The following is a 17,102-nucleotide window of genomic DNA, read 5'->3' as shown; positions in this document are numbered from 1 at the left end:
GCTCATTTTTTAATTTTCATTACATTAGGCAAAATATGCATCAACATAGACCCATCTTAAGCTTTGGAGGGATCAAATCTCTTGAGGTGCAAACTCTTCTAAAGTGTAAAACTTGAAGAAATACTTGCACCTTAAGAGATGTGATCCCCCTTCACACTTAATGGATCCGAGTTAAGTGGATCTACATTGGTTCTTGACACACACACACACATACACCATGAATCAATTCCATGCTATAGAAATTCATTTTGAGTGACACACTAATAAAGTGCTAGAGCAATACAATTCTTTGAGTTTGTAATTTATTATTATTTAAATTGCATTTTTGTAAACTACACAAGTTGAATTTCTAATTCCAACAAAGGGCTAAAATATCCACTTTTTATTAGGAAGTAATTTTTTTTTATTTTTATTTTTTTTATTTTTTTAAGGTGGTTATGGAAATAATATATATATATATATATATATATATATATATATATATATATATATATATAATTTAAGGTGGTTATGGAAATATTTTATTGATAGTCAACATTAATTTTATTTTTTAACTTTCTCTCTTTATTTATATACATGAAATTACATTGAAATATATTAATTAACATGGATATTCAAATATGTCTGTAATATTAATCAATCAACAAATGGTGTTACCATAGAGAGATTATTATTATTATTTTAAATATCACATGTCAACTCTATATTACACATAAGGAATTACACATGTCTTTTAATATCAATCAACTAACCAAGAGTACAATAAACCTAAGATTATTAATGTTTTATAGTACTTTTACCTAAAACTAACTCATATTTATTTTTATTTTTAAATATAGCTGAAATTATATATATATATTTAAAACACTTGTTCAGATTCAGCACGGAATCTCCCTCACACTGACATGTAGAAATAAATTTTTCAAGAATAAGATAATGATAATTTGATGACATACTATGCAATCTTCTGATAATCATTAGAAAGATTAATGACTCCCTATTTTCCACAACAAAATACCAAAAACCGGTGTTCCACTAAGTCCTTTTTAACACCAAAAACTTTATGATAGTGAAAAAAAAAATCATATTTTCATTAAAAATACAATCTAAATGGAAAAATGCAGAACGAAGAACCTGTTGTTCCAATAAGCAATCTTCGTGGTCCTTTTATCACCAAAAACGCTATGATACAGTTGAACTCGGGGGCAAAAAATTCATGTTTTCATTAAAAATACAATCTAAATGGGAAAAGACTGCTCTTAGTCCATAACGTTTCTGGTTTGAACTAAGTACTTATTTAGCCAATTTCTCATGATGTTGAATGCATCTTCAGCGTCTTCGTCTTCCTCAAGAGATTCGGGATGGTGAGCAAAACCATGGCCTCTACCAGCATAAACACAGACTTGTGATCCTTTTATTTGGCTTTCCATCTGACGTAACAAATCTACAGGGCATAGAGGATCATTCTCACCCACTATAAACAACACCGGTATTTTCAGCTGAGAAGCCAAGGATGGATCAAATCTCGTTCCATAGAAACAAACAGCTGCACCAAAATGAGATTGTGTGTCTCTAGCCAGAGTTTCAACTAAGCGGCCACCTCCAAAACAGAATCCTACAATGCCCAGTTTGTCTGATATTCCAGCTGCACTAAACTCATCTAAAAGCCATTTTGCAGATATGTCGATGTCACTCGCAACTCTCTGTGGTAGATGTTTCCTACGCCATTCTTCAAATTCACTTTGAGGTCTATCCTTGCTCCAAGGTTCTCCTCGGTATAAGTCTGGCACCAAGACACTGCACAGAAAGTAACCATCGTGATTTTGAATAATTTGTTGTAATGACATGCAGGACTATTGCTTTGTTCAAATAAGAACATAATAAAATCGAAATCAGCTCATGCCCCAGTACCAATATATGGCACAATTCTATTTGGAATTGTAAATACCAGAAATTCTTTTTCAAAATTTTATGTTAACTTTCCATATAAAAATTCTACAAGAAGCTCTATTAGGGCGATCTGAATCGAACCTCCTAAGCATCAAAGGTTCCAATCCAAAACTAATGCAATATTCTTGTTTTCTATCAGTGCTATCATTCTCATAATTCGTTGAAAAGATTTTCTCGACAGTAGAAGTTTTAACAAATTCTTTGGAATAGGCATCTTTTATTTTATTTTTGAACATTAAAAGGTACATCATGAATTATACATCTTTGAGGCAAGATGTGGTTATACGGACTACTCACGATATAGGAAAGCCAGCATATTCGCTTTAGCGCCAAGCTCAGGAGAATCTGCATCTTTTCTGAAAACATCAATTTTAGCTAAACATTGTGCTGCCAAATCCAATCTAAAAGATGTTGGCTCATCCAGATGAAGAGGGTAGCATCCCGGTCAAATGTGGCACAACGTCGCTATTTCCATAAGAAAGAGATGTCAGTCAATATCAGGTATTCTAGACAATTTCCCAGACTGTCTGCATCCATCTATCACCAAGAATGACTCATTTCCAATGAAATGAGACCAAAAAGTGAATGGTGAACTCGGGAGAATTTGCATCTTTTCTCAACCCAATTTTGGCTGAAAACTCTGCTGGCAAATCCACTCTAAGCTGTTAGCCTGTCCAAATGAAAGGGATAGCATCCACATTAAATATGGCACAAAATCCCCATTTACACGAGGAGATGTTGGTCAATCTTAGGTAATCCAGACACTTCTCCCAGACTATCTGCCAATCCATATATCCTGAAGAATGACCCATTTCTAATGAAATAGGGTGAAAAAGAGTAAAGCTCAATGTTTTAAAACTCCGACTCTGACACTGACTCAGCCGAGGGTCGACACCGACTCGGTTTCGACTCGGCGGCTCGATTTCAATGACTTGGTCGTTGTAAAAAATACATTAAATATTTGTTTTTTTTATAAAAAAACATAATTTTAAAGATTTTCATTCATGTTTCCAAACACAGCATTAGAATATAGATAGAAGACAACATATGATCAAAGTAGACTCATGTATATATCAATTATATCAAAATGGCACCCGGTGCATTGTCCAATACATACATGATGATGATATAGAGATCAAAACAAAAACAGATAACCAAGGAGGCTAGAAATGGCCTCTACAACAAAAGTAAACTATGACCAGTACTGCTGGCTACTGCTAGAAGAGCCAAGATCATCTGGATCAACCTTTGGATCAGAGTTAGACAGGGGGCCCCATGGCTCCTCCTCATCATCATCTCCAACTGCAACTATAGAAGTGGTAGCACTAGCAGGTTGTGCAGCAGCTGCAAGCTGAGATAGACGAGATATGCGCTTCTGTCATGGCTCCACAGAGGAAGCGCCTGCAACTGGAGGACTTGGGGCTGGCCCTGACGTTGGTACAAGTGGATCTGCATTCAACTAAACATTATGTTCGAGTGATGCCTCCACCTGTAAATCCAAATCAAGATCCTCATCAGAATCAAATTCTGCTGGATGACTCTCCACTATCCAATTTGATGTTGGATCAATGTCTTCCAACACAATGGGATTTAAATCAGGGCTTTTGTTCAACAATTGGTTGCTTTGAGCCGGAGGTTGTATTGGACATAGACTAGATCATTTAACTGTTTTTTATCCAAATGGTTTCTCTTCTTTGTGTGAATCCTCTCAAAGACAGACCAATTGTGCTCACACCTAGCAACACCGCAAGTTTGACTCAAAATACGAATTGCAAACCTTTGCAATTCAGGACAATGGCTACCAAAAGACTCCCACCATTGTGCTGCAAAAAACATAGGAGTGTAATGAGTTAGCTCAACAAAATTACAAATTATATCCAACTTTCAAATTATAAATGATTTAATGAAATAAGTATCAAAAATTTGAAAATCGAAATTTTTGTTTACCTGACTCATCGGCTTCCTTTGCAATCTTTGCTAGGTTCTTCCCAAAGGTACATGAGGCATTGCTGCAGGTTGTGGCTTGTCGGTGTATCTCCAGTTGATCACACACCAATGGGATCATGCGATCAATGCAGTCACTCAATCCATCTCTAACCTCCCCCTTCAAAGCTCTTGTCGCCTTAGCTTTATAGTGATACCGTGGGTTCAAAAAATACCCAGTTGCATGTATAGGGCGATGGAGTTGATTGTTCCATCTTTCATCAATGACTGCTCAAATGGGCCATACTTAGCCACTTTATCCTTGTATGCCCTCTTTATTTGCTCCTTTGCTTGATCCATAGCCTCATAAATGAAGCCCATAGCCAATCTTTCCCCATCCACCAACCACAACACCTTAACCAATGGCTCAGCAAGCTTCACAATCTCTGCTGCATTTCTCCAAAATATTTCTTCATTAACTTTCTTTTTCAATTCTTTGCCTTCCAGTTTTTGAGACCACTGGCTTTGATTCCATTCTTCACTGGAAGAAATCTTTTGCAAGTTTCTATGTTGTGAAAGCATAGATTGCAATGTCAAAAAATGAGTAGCAAATCTAGTGATGGCAGGCCTAATAATATCCCTGCCCCCTGTATGTTTCCTCATTGGACTCAAAATCCATGAATGATTGTAGATACATTTTGTTATGCTTTTGGCATGATCTACAGTGTTTTTGACCCAATCTAATTTTCCAATATCCTCAAGCATGAGGTCTATGCAATGTGCAGCACATGGGGTCCAAAAGATGGTTCTGTGTTTTTCCTCTAACAGTTTATCAGCAAGAACATAGTTAGAGGCATTATCTGTGATGACTTGAACAACATTAGCCACCCCCAACCTTCTCAACAACCTCATCCAATAGTTGAAACAACAATTGTCCATCTTTTACCTTATCAGATGCATCAACTGATTTTAGAAACATGGTTTCCTGTGGGCAAAAAATAAGAAAGTTTATGATGGTACGATTTCTTTGATCAGTCCATCCATCTAACATGATGGTACATCCTGTTCTTGCCCATGAGTCTTTGAAATCTTTCAAATACTCATTAATGGAGGCAATATCTTTCTGCAAACGATACCCCCTTAGCTCATGCATAGTAGGGCCTTTGAAGCCTTTTCCAGCAGCATGTATGGCATCAAAGATAGGCTCATAATATGGTGAATGGAAAGCATTGAAGGGGATATCAACATCATACCACCATCTAGCTATGTAATCACAAACAGTCTCCCTCAATTCTTTCTTCCAATGGTCATCTAAAGTGGGCTGCATATGACTTCTACTAGCTTGAGGACCATGTGCATCTGATGGAGAGGAGGGAGTGAAATAACTTTTGATATTCACATCACCTTTTTTCATTTTACCCTTTCCCTTTTCTTGAATAGACTCAAAAGAGGGAGGAACATATCGGAAGGGGTTGGATGCATCAGTATAAGGGATAGAGGAAGAACTCTCAAAATCAAAACGGGGGTTGGTAGCCAACATTTTTTGTATATTCCTCTTCCTCCCAATTTCAACCTCTAACTCTTTTTGCCTAGCCTTATCTTGTTTAAACTTCTCAAAGCTAGCTAACAAATCCTTCCTAATCTCTCCAATTTCTGGTGAGGTACATGGAGTAATTTGGCCTCTAATCCCCGCCAAGTGTTATTTCAGCCTATTAATGCCCCCAAGACCTTCCTTAATTTTCCTATGGCAAAATTTGCAATGCATTTGACTATCAACCATTTCAACATGTGCTCAAGCAGCATTTTTCACTCTAAGTGCCATTTTTTGACTTGGAAATGAAAGCAAAAAATCTGAAAATGAAAACAAAACAAAAAAGCATTGATTCAATGTTCATTTCTTTCACAAAAAACACTCTTTTCAATTTCCAGATTTGCACATAAAATTTAATAAGAAAAAATAGATTTTTACAAGTGAAAAAAAATACCTCCAGGCACAAACTGCCTCCTCAAGATTGCTCCAAGAAACCAACTCCTCAATGGCAAACGCTGCTCCAAATGGCTGCCCAAAAAGCTCCTCACTCCAGCTACAATGCTTGCCCAAGACTCCTCATTGCTGCTCCAAAAACAAACTCAACAACTCCTCACAAACTCTCACTGAAATTCTCACTCAAATGCGTGAGATGGCTGTGAGGAAATGAGAGGGGTTGGGTGGGTTAAACAGGGTTTAGGAGAGGGGAATGGACCCCAAAGACAACATAGGCAAAATAAAAACCAGTTTGGAGCCCCCCAAAAGAATATTTAAAAAAAAATTCATTGTTTGACGGGTTTACGGGCCGTTGTTTCCAACCCGGCCAAGTAGGTTCAGACTCGGTCGAGCCGGCCGGGTTAATACCGAGCAACCCGGCCAGCTCGGTATTAACCCCACTGGCTGAACCGAATCCTACGCAGGGTCACTGTTGGAGGGTCTGGCTCAGACCAACTCGGCCGAGTCGGTTCCAAGCCGGCCGTTTTTGAAAACTTAACAAGGGTGAGATTATGGTAATTTCAATCTATATTATTCCACTTTCAAAATGTCTGCATAAGATATTGAGTGCATAAAGGTGTCTAAAAATCGTCATTTATTTACTAGCGTTATACTTACTCTTTTCACCCTCGAGATTTTAAATCCTAAGAAAGTTTCACATCGTGAAGATAGATTCGTCTTCTACTTTGTTCAAATTCAATGTGTTGCCTCAAAATCTAATAGGTTTTGTGCAGGGAACTCACAAAACAAGAACTAGACTTTGGGACAACAATATGAGGTGTGGCCCACTGTCACCACAACCACTACCTCTTGCTCTTTTGTGGACTTTCACCACTAGGGAGGCTTCCCTATGTTGGTTTACCCAAAGGATCTATCAAGTACAAGGGACAAGGTGACAAAATAGGCTTAAAAATGACAACGCCACCTAATAGGAGAGCTCAACTAGCGCAATAGGGCAATTCACATCTTCCAATGGACCTAATCAGGGCACAAAGTGAACTAGGGCTTGAGAAATAGCAAGGTAAATAGAACAACCTAGGATCACAAGGTCAAGAAAAGGCTTCCAACAAAAGTATACTTTCAATTTATGGAGCAAGAAGCCTTCAATAAGACCCAAGTTGAAGCCTAGGGCAAACTAGGGATTTTCTAAGGCAAAGTTTACTTGGGGCAAAGGGCATTTGCCCTAAAATAGAGAAATTAGCCATAGGATTGACTAGAATTTCAGGCAAATACCTCATCTTCACGTGTTGAATCCCTCTCCCTAATAATGTCTCAAATCCTAGTTGAGGAAAGAGCCCTAACCCTAGCTAGCAGCATACTTTAAGGGGTTGAAAATGAGATTGAGGAGAAGATTGAAAGTTAAAAAAGTTTCAAGATGACCAACCATGTAACAAAAGGCCAATGTCTTGACCTTGGGTGATGGAGTTTAGGGGATGGTTGAAGAGGATTAAAACTTGGCAAAAGAGTAAGGGTATAAGAAACCCTAGGTTTCAAACCCTAGCTATCACTTTCGTGAGGAAGCAAAATCAAAGGTGAGAGCTAGTTTAAAGGTTCACCCATGGGATTGTCATTCACATTCTATAAGTGGTAATGCATACAATACTATCATTAAGAGTCTACAGAGTGATTTCCAACCATAAATTTGCACATAGAAACCCTAGATAATCAACCATTCCATACAATAGCCACAAAATAACAAAAATGATTTATCAAATACAAGGTACACTTAGAAAATAGAATTCATGAACAAGTCTTTTATCACTTCAAAACGAGATTTCCAAAGCCAAGAAATAGCTCCATTAGCAAAAATCCACCATAGATCACATCGCCACAAGATTCAAATACATAATTTAGCGAGGCCGAGTTTCTCTAAGAGGGTTGGAAATGTCACAAATGATGATGAACAAATGAAGTGAGCCTATCCTCTACTTATATGAGGATTAGGTCACCTAATTATGACTACAAAGCCCCTAAAAACAAGTTTGATCACTAAATGACCTTGGATTACAAGCCAACCCTAAATTATTCCTAATTTGCCCACATGTGTGAACCATAACCTCTAAAAAGGTGATGGCATCCATAATAAATGCTCCAAATGCCATGTCCAAGGGTGATGAGATGTCAAATAGTGTACATGCTTGGAAAGTCCAAAATTTGAGGATTGGTCCTCAAATTCACCTCAATATCTCCTGTGGAGTCCCAAAATCTAGCTAGGGTGCCATAAAGTGGTCTCCATGGGTCTCCATCTATCAAGGCCTCTTATCCAACATTAGGATTTCCTATGGTGCAATAAGCCCTCCCTCATCTCTCAATGGGAGACAATCATCATCTTGGCTTTGAATCTACTCCTACCCATCAAGTTGTGTCAAGATCAGCCTGGGAGCATGTTGGATCTAGTGGGGTCATCCTAAAGAATCCTCAAAACCATGTCAAAGGTGGCCAACGTCCTAGGTCCTTGAGGTACTCTGGGACATGTGTCATCTGCTAGTGCTGCTAGTGTTGAAAAGTGTAACTACGTTTGGTCTTCATAATGACGTGTAATTATGATTTTATGTAATTGATGTAAAGAAGAAAATGAAATTATTTTTGTAATGCTTGTCTCATGGGTTTCATGAACAAGAAATTTTATTTTTAGTTTAGGCTCCCATTGTGATCCTTTAGGGTTAGTCATAAAGTTCATTGAGTCAATGTCAAAGTTTGAAGACCCTTGTTGGGCATGTTGCATATGTAAATGAGTCATTAAGAAACCCTCTAAGACCAAGCTCAAGCACCTCCTTCAAGTCAGCCTAAGGATATTTTCAGAATAACATGTCGGACTAGGCTTCAGTTCAAGTCAGCTTATTATTGATACACAAACCACTATAAATAGGGTAGCGCGATCTCATTTGAGAGACAAATTTTCGGTCAAGGAGAAGTCTGAAATAAGAAGTGTGATAAACACTAGGAAAGGAGCCTCATCTCATAACCAATGAAGAGAAGAAAGGGAAGAGCGAAGTTATTTGGGTCTGTTTTAGGGCTATTTACTGTCACACGTGCAAAGAAGCGAGGCATCATCTGCTGCAAGAGAAGCCAAGAATATTGCAGTCATCTCAGGTAACCGAATTAGTGGAGAAGACAAGTCAAGAAGGAAGCCGAGTTGAAGAAGAGGGAGTCTACATCTAAAGCGAAGGAAATAAGGGCACAAACTAGGAGGTGACACTTCCACTTGCTACAACTAGGGCATCTGAAAGAGGCTGAGAACTGCAGGGGGTCGAAATATGAAGAGTAGGCGAGAAGGAAAGGAAAGTCAGTTGTTTGACCATCGTTGACTCAAAGAAGGAAAGGTCAAGCTAAGAAGCCTTGTGACTTGGTCTTGGAGAGGTGAATAGGTCAAGGGTCTTGGTCTTGGTATTCGTCAATTGAAATCTCTATAAGAAGAAGAATTCGTTTGGGTTTTCCTCTCAATTTGGAGAGGTTTTGGCCCGGGCTTATCACCTATATTTTGTGTCTCTTGTCTCTATTGTTTATGCATCGATCGTTGTTTGATGAAGAAGAACACTACAATAATCTAAGTAAAGAGAAGATCCTAATCTAAAGAAGTAAAAAGCATTCACAAACAATTATCATCAGAAAAGAAATCACCAACTTGTTATGCCCTAGATTTCTCAACATGGTATCAAAGCTAAGGTAACAAAGTCAAGGAAGGGCATCTTATCAAGGGACACTCAAGGATCAAATCTCGAGAAAGACATCAAAGCAAATCTAAGAAGATCATCTTGGAGTCAAGATCTACAAAGAAGTATCAAAACCCTAGATCGAAGAAGAAGTCTACACTAGCAGAAGTCTTGGGATCCTCAAGTCATCATCAAAAGACCTCTAAAGACCTACTCAAGTTAAAGAGACCTACAAATCTTGAAGACTATTCATCCAAGAGAAGCAAGATCTAGGACGTTTTCATCATCTTCAACAGTTCTAAGGCAACTTCCTCTCGTTGAAGCAAGGACCTTACCTTTGAAGAAGATCATCCAAGAAGCATCAAGACATCATCAAGAAGTCACCATTGATCATCATCAACAAGGGCAACACCATCAAAGGATCTAAAGTGATATCCCTCTTTGTGGGGTCAAGGATCATTCTTGAAGAGAACTACCTTCATCAAGGAGAAGCTCTCTATTAACTATATCATCATCAAAATTCAAGGAGGCAACAAGTGGAAGAAGCATCTTCACAAGTAAGTATATTTATGTCTGAATCTGTCAAAATGTCTTTTTGCAAGGAAAGCAACAAATTGGTTGGGGCTTCAAACTATCTTGTAGGGAAGAAGAGGAGAGCTCTGAATCTCATTGAAAATGAGGTTATGGATCATGTCAAAGGATATATCACCAAACCGGCGAAAAAAGATGCTCAAGCACTTGCAAAGTTTATGAAAGGGGAAGTGAGGGCTTAAAGGATTCTCATAGAATCCATCAAGGATCCCCTCATTCCATATGTATCTAAACTCGACACCTCAAAAGAAATATATGACAAATTGGTAGATTTGTTTTCTGTAAGCATTGCAAGAGAAGTTATCTCTCTAAGGCAAGAACTCTACAAGCTAAGGATATCAAAAGAAGAAGGGATAGCCTCATACTTTATGAGGATATCTAAAATAAGGGATCAACTTCAAGATTTGGGTGAAATAATGTCTAACAAGGAGATGACCACTATAGTACTAAATGCACTACCAGAGGAATGGGGTAACTTTACTTCAAGCATTTATGGGAAGAAAGAAGCTACTCCATTCCAGGATCTATGGTCTCTATGCAAAATCGAAGAAACCAGATTGAAGGCAAAAACTAATGTAGGATCCAATGAGAAAAATCAAGCATATGCTACTATGGCAAAGAGGAGGAAAGTCTGGGAAATTTGGTCCTCAAAAAAAGAAGAAGAACTTGGCTAAGGTTCAATGCTATGGATGTCAAGAATATGGGCATTACAAAAGAGATTGTCCTAAGCTCAAGAAGGACAATAACAAGAGAGGAAGAGAAGAAGCTCATATCATTGAAGAAGTGGAGGAAGCTGAAAAGAAGAAGTCCAAGAAAGAGGAAGTAAGAGATCTCTACTATGATTGAGATAGTCTTCCTCACCTAGTTCTTTTCAAGTTCTTGTTTTCAAGTTTTTCTGTTGTAAGATATGGCTATCATGATTCACTAAGAAAAATGATAGGATGCATCATGGCATCATAGAAGCATTAAAAGCAAGAGCTTGTGATCATAGAGAAAAATAGCTGAAATAGAAGTCTATGGCAGTCACCCATGGAAGGATATAGCTCTTGGTAACCTCATTAGAAACATAAGTGGTACTTATGGGAAAAAGAAGAAAAGTCATCTAGTACAAAGCTCATCATACATTAGTCAAAAGGAAACATCTGCTGGATGAGGATACTCAAGATCCTCTATTGAAATCTTCATCAGAAGGTTCACCAATCAAAAGGAAGCAAGTGTTTCATCAAGAATTCCAACTTGTGGGAATTCATGGGATGATGGTATGATGACAAAAGAGGTGAAGCAAATCAAGGGATTGAAGTTCTTTCAATCAAGGAAGTTGCTAAGAGAAGTCTAGATGACCTAAAGAAAAACAAATGAGGTATGTATGCTTGTATTCAATATTATAGAGTCACGTCATATGGTCGCAAGAAGGCATGGGTTACACATTGTCTAGATGAAATCAACATAATATGTCCTCATATGAAATATGAGGTGGTTGACAAAATTGAAGGAACTATGACTGGAAGTTCCTAGAAGGAAATGTGTGAAGAAAGAAAGGAAGAGATCATGAAATATGCAACTATGGAAAAGACAATCAACATCTGAGGACTGAGAGATTTGACTAGGATATCTCCATGAAAGATATGAAGACTTTGATGAAGTCTAAAAAAGAAAGAGACCCTTGATAGTATATATCTTTTGGAGATGTGTCAATGTGTATGCAGGATGCTGATGCGAACTAGAAGATGTCATGATGAAAGACCATCACAAAGGTAATTTTGATTTAATGTTCATTCCTTATGATATCTGGATGGGCTTATGCAGGGTTGCCAAGGGAAGATCTATGGATATCTTCCACCATTGATGTCCATGTAGTAGGATGAAAGATCCTTAAGGAAACATGGCATGAAGAAGGCAGCATGGCATGAAGGAAGGCCAGATAGGAACTGATGGATCACTTTCCGATGAAAGGAATAATGACATGACTGACTCATGGATGAAAGTGATGGATTGTCTATGCCCTTCATAGAAGTCCTAAAACATGAAGACTCCTGAATAAAGAAAAGAAGTTCATGACATCGCAAGGAGGATTTGTTCAAGCAACTGGTTGTATCATCATCTCCACCTAAAGAGCTGCTATAGGTCCCTAATTAAGAGGGAGTCTGGAAACAAGTTTCTAACTTGGTAGAAACTTGGAAGCAAATTCCTAAGCCAAGAGGGAGCTTAGGTACATTCCTTCTGTAGGAATGAGTACATTCCTTCATTGGAATAGATATATCCTCCCTAATTAAGAGGGAGAGATAGACACATCATTCTTGTCTTCACTTGGGAAGACAAAATTGAGGATTGGGTTAACATCTGGCATCTGATGCTTTTTTGTGGATGAGTCAGGGCATCCAAGATAAGAGTAGTCGTAGAGGACTGATATTCTTTGAGGACTGGGAATCCAAGATAAGAATAGTCCTGGTGGAACATACTCTAAGAGAACCTAGGTGGGGTATGTTCCAAGAGAGACAATGATGAGGGTGTCTATACATCATTGGTCTCGCCAACATTGAGCTCAGATCTTGTGGAGAGATAGAGTTGTTAGTCAAGGCCTTGCTATGTGACAATGCTGGTTGATATGATGCTATACAAATGGGTTACCAATCTGACTCTTCTTATGAGAATTCTTCATATTGAGAATGTCCAAGTACCTTGTATGAATTATGAATACCTCCCTAGTTAAGAGGGAGTGTTGAAAAGTGTAACTAGGTTCGGTCTTCATAATGACATGTAATTATGATTTTATGTAATTGATGTAAAGAAGAAAATAAAATTATTTTTGTAATGCTTGTCTCATGGGTTTCATGAGCAAGGAATTTTATTTTTAGTTAAGGCTCCCATTGTGAGCCTTTAGGGTTAGTCATCAAGTCATAAAGTTCATTGAGTCAATGTCAAAGTTTGAAGACCCTTGTTGGGCATGTTACATATGTAAATGAGTCATTAAGAAACCCTCCAAGACCAAGCTCAAGGACCTCCTTCCAGTCGACCTAAGGATATTTCCAGAATAACATGTCGGCCTAGGCTCCGGATCAAGTAGACTTATTATGGATACACAAACCACTATAAATAGGGTAGCTCAGCCTCATTTGAGAGACAAAAGTTTGGTCAAGGAGAAGTCTAAAATAAGAAGTGCGAACACTAAGAAAGGAGCCTCATAACCAGCAAAGAGAAGGAGGGGAAGAACAAAGTTATTTGGGTTTGTTTTAGGGCTATTTAATGTCACACGTGCGAAAAAGAGAGGCATCATCTGCTATAGGAGAAGCCGAGAATATCGCAGTCATCTTAGGTAACCGAATTAGTGGAGAAGACAAGTCAAGAAGGAAGCCGAGTTGAAGAAAAGGGAGTCTACATCTAAAGCAAAGGAAACAAGGGCACAAACTAGGAGGTGACACTTCCCACGTGCTGCAACTAGGGCTTCTGAAAGAGGCCGAGAATTGCAGGAGGTCGAAATCTGAAGAGTAGCCGAGAAGGAAAGGAAAGTCAGTTGTTTGACCATCGTTGACTCAAGGAAGGAAAGGTCAAGCTAAGAAGCCTTGTGACTTGGTCTTGGAGAGGTGAATAGGTCAAGGGTCTTGGCCTTGGTATACGTCAATTGAAATCTCTATAAGAAGAAGAATTCGTTTGGGTTTTCCTCTCAAGTTGGAGAGGTTTTGGCCCTGACTGATCGCCTATATTCTGTGTCTCTTGTCTCTTTATTGTATATGCATTGGTAGTTGTTTCATGAAAAAGAACACTATAATAATCTAAGTAAAAAGAAGATCCTAATCTAAAGAAGTAAAAAGCATTCACAAACAATTATCATTAAAAGAGAAATCACCAACACGCTATGCCCTAGATTTCTCAACAACTAGAAGGCTCTAGTCTCTCAATGTTGTACCTGCTTTAGCCAATGTACTTCTCTGAAGGGGTTGGGTACCTATGCATTGGGTGCCTAAAGCTTGGACTTCTGAACAACCTACAAGAACAACATGGATTCTAGTGAAAGCAACCAGTCATCAGAGACCAAGACCAATAATGCATCGAAGTGAACCAAGCTTGAATATTAAGGGAAATTTAATACTTCAAACAAAGATCACCTTTCCAAAATTAGGACCAAGATCTCGCAGAAGTGTTTCCTTCCTAGGTAGGGGTGGCTAAAGTTCAACCCTATTAGGTGCTTGCAGCCCCTAAGGGGAAGTAATAGTTTCCTGGTCCACCCTTCAATTGGTAGGCGTTAGTGAACAATAATGTTGTAATGGAGGGGAGAAGACTTCATGGTCAAGTGCCATGGTCAAAGGGACCAATGGATGGGGGTGTCCACATCTTGAGTATATAGATGTGAGGAGGGAGCATTTGTGAATGCATGAGATACTATCTGGCCTTAGTTTTTCCACCCCTCTTGTGCGCCATTTTGGTGGGTAACATCTAGCTCCAACTCGCAAACATGAGCTCATTGTAGAGCACATGATCCATAAGCTCGAACAAGGAGTTCATGAGAACTCCAACAATCCCTGGGCTTACAAACCTGTAATCTGCACATCCAAATCAACTTGTTTAGGAGCATGTGCACTAGGTGTAGGGTATCACCCATGTTTTATATGATGATATAAAAGTATGTACAGAAAATCAAATCTATTCTAAATGCAATCTAATCTATGATGAAACATGATATGAGAATGCAAGATTTTAGGGTGCTCACACACATTATGCAATGCAACTAACTATTATGCATAATTTATTCAGTTTCCATCAAACAAAGTCAGGCAACGCCCTTTCACCAGTGAGGTTAAAAGTTCATCATCATGTTTAGCAATATAGAAATAGTCCATACCCACTTTGCCATGGCTCCTAACAAGAATTGGGTATTTATAAACCAAGACACGATCACCAAGTTCGTATTCTCTCTTTGGTCTTTGGACCCATTGCTTTTTGGTGATGGTATGCCTCTCGTTAGAATTCATAATGTGACAGACATCTTGTGACATAGGAGGCTTGTTTGACTTCAGTGGCCCACCTAGATGGCCTTGACACACAAATTTTTTATTCTTGCTAAATGTGGCCTTGTTAATGGGAGCAAGGAACGGGAAAGGGTCAATATCTTCAACATGGTCAGGCATTTGTGGTTCCCTATACAAGACAAATGATGTCCCATCAAAAGAGGGGATGGTGGCATATGATAAATCCATTTGCAATTGGCCACCTATTGATGCACACCATTTTCTTGATAACAACATACCTCAAGCATCCAACACATCAATAACTACAATATCCATCAACATGGATATATCCTTGCTAGCTACCAAATATACCTTTACATATTTAATAAGACCATGGACATGTATAAATTTGGAATCAAAACCACACACATTCTTATAAGGTCTAGTGATGGCCATTTCTAATTGATGCATGACTCTTAATGGCATAATATTTGTTGAGGCACCAGAGTCAACCATAGAGTTATGTAATATAAGATTATTGATCACTAGGGATAAGAAGAATGGCTTATGACCTCTATTTTCCCTATCAAAGTACGTATTTTGTAGGATGACAGGAAGGCCTTCAAGCTCTTCCTCAAAGTCAAAGGCCTTCCTAATTTGCCTTCTTTGAGCAAGAAGCTTCGCCATCTCTATAAGAGAGACTTGCACATTAACCTTAGCCCAAACATGTGTCATATCCACATCTAATGCAACATAATTGTTTCAAGGTTTTGACTTAGTTTTATTCTGAGCTTGTACTTGAGAATTGTCCTTATTTTGGGATGTATTTCTAGAGCTAGAGATTTCTTGGCTTTGGTCAGTGTTTCTCCTAGAATATTGGAGACCTTTGAACCTTCCACTATTTTCCACAACCATGATCAGTTTAGCTTGATCATTAGCATCCTCACTATGGACTTGATCAGGGTCTAGGTGGAAGTAATTGTCACCAAGCAAGTTAGAGGGAGCATTAGCATTCACAATGTTTAAGTACTCAGGAACTTCTTCCTCCTCCACTTGATTATAAGGACACTCTTCTTGAGTGTGGTACTCCTCACAAGGCTAGCACTAGGGAGACTCTTCTTTCCCTACCGAATTGATTGGGGCAAGTGTGTTTGGAACACCTTGCTGATTGGCAAGTCTCCTTCAGGAGCCTTCTTCTTGAAAGGTTTGTCCTTGTTGAATTGTGCTTTAGGTGGGCAGTTTGATCGAGATCCCCTCTCTCTCTGTTAGTTTTTATAGCATGGATGTGTTTTAGCCATGAAATTTGGTGGAGAGGCTAAAATACATGAGTTCTCCAAAACCCAGAAATCGTTTATGGAAATTCCATCTAGAAGTGTCTCAATTAGATTATTAGTCGTTTTTTAAATATTTCCTAAATCTAAACTTAGGTAATATGGTTGATTAATCAGTACTAATTGAGATAAGGTGAGAATAGTCTAGAAACTCACACAGATCGACCTCAAGATGATCCTAGCCCTTGATTAAGATTTAATCTTGGCTGTTGGAGTCACAACAAAGGATTATAAGAAGAAGTCGATGGGCACTTGAAGAAGATACACCATAGCAGACACTCAGTGATCTAGGCAAATCGATTTTCCAGTAGCAGAGTGATTCAACAAGAGAATTCGAAACAAAGATCGAGTAGTAGGTGGGAGAGGAGTGAGGCAGTGATCCGGTTGAGGTTTCTTGTGCCGAAAGAGTCATATTGAGGAAGTGCGAGTTTGCCTAGAGGGACTGCGTAGGCAGCAACAGGAGAATAGTTCGATCTAGCTGGGAGAGCAGTTGATTCAGCAACTAGTGATCAGGATTTTGATCAGGGAGGCCAATGAATCGGTTCTAAAGCCAAAGAGAAGCAGAGTTATAGATTTCAGAAGTTTCTAGAGGAAGCAACAGCGAGGCCTACGCAGAAGAAAGGACGTATTGTTGTGGGGCCAATTTTGGAAGCTGAAATAAATTGTGGGGTGAGGAAAAATCCTCACA

The 17,102-nt window shown here is 38.7% G+C and overlaps 1 protein-coding gene across 1 annotated transcript in view; it reads right to left on the bottom strand.

Moving 5' to 3' along the window:
- Positions 1-1,040: 1,040 nt before the first annotated feature.
- The window catches only part of LOC149218067 (uncharacterized), a 162,095-nt gene continuing 146,033 nt past the window's right edge, over positions 1,041-17,102 (bottom strand). The window contains exon 3 of the mRNA XM_089383790.1: positions 1,041-1,797. Within this exon, the coding sequence (XP_089239916.1) occupies positions 1,260-1,797 (538 nt within the window). The 3' untranslated portion in view covers positions 1,041-1,259. The remainder of the gene's footprint in view (positions 1,798-17,102) is intronic.

This window comes from Pinus tabuliformis, chromosome Q, assembly GCF_031772625.1.
Source record: "Pinus tabuliformis cultivar Carrire ecotype Pingquan chromosome Q, CPIR1, whole genome shotgun sequence".
Taxonomy (NCBI): Eukaryota; Viridiplantae; Streptophyta; class Pinopsida; order Pinales; family Pinaceae; genus Pinus; species Pinus tabuliformis.
This window is presented reverse-complemented; position numbering and strand designations above follow the sequence as displayed.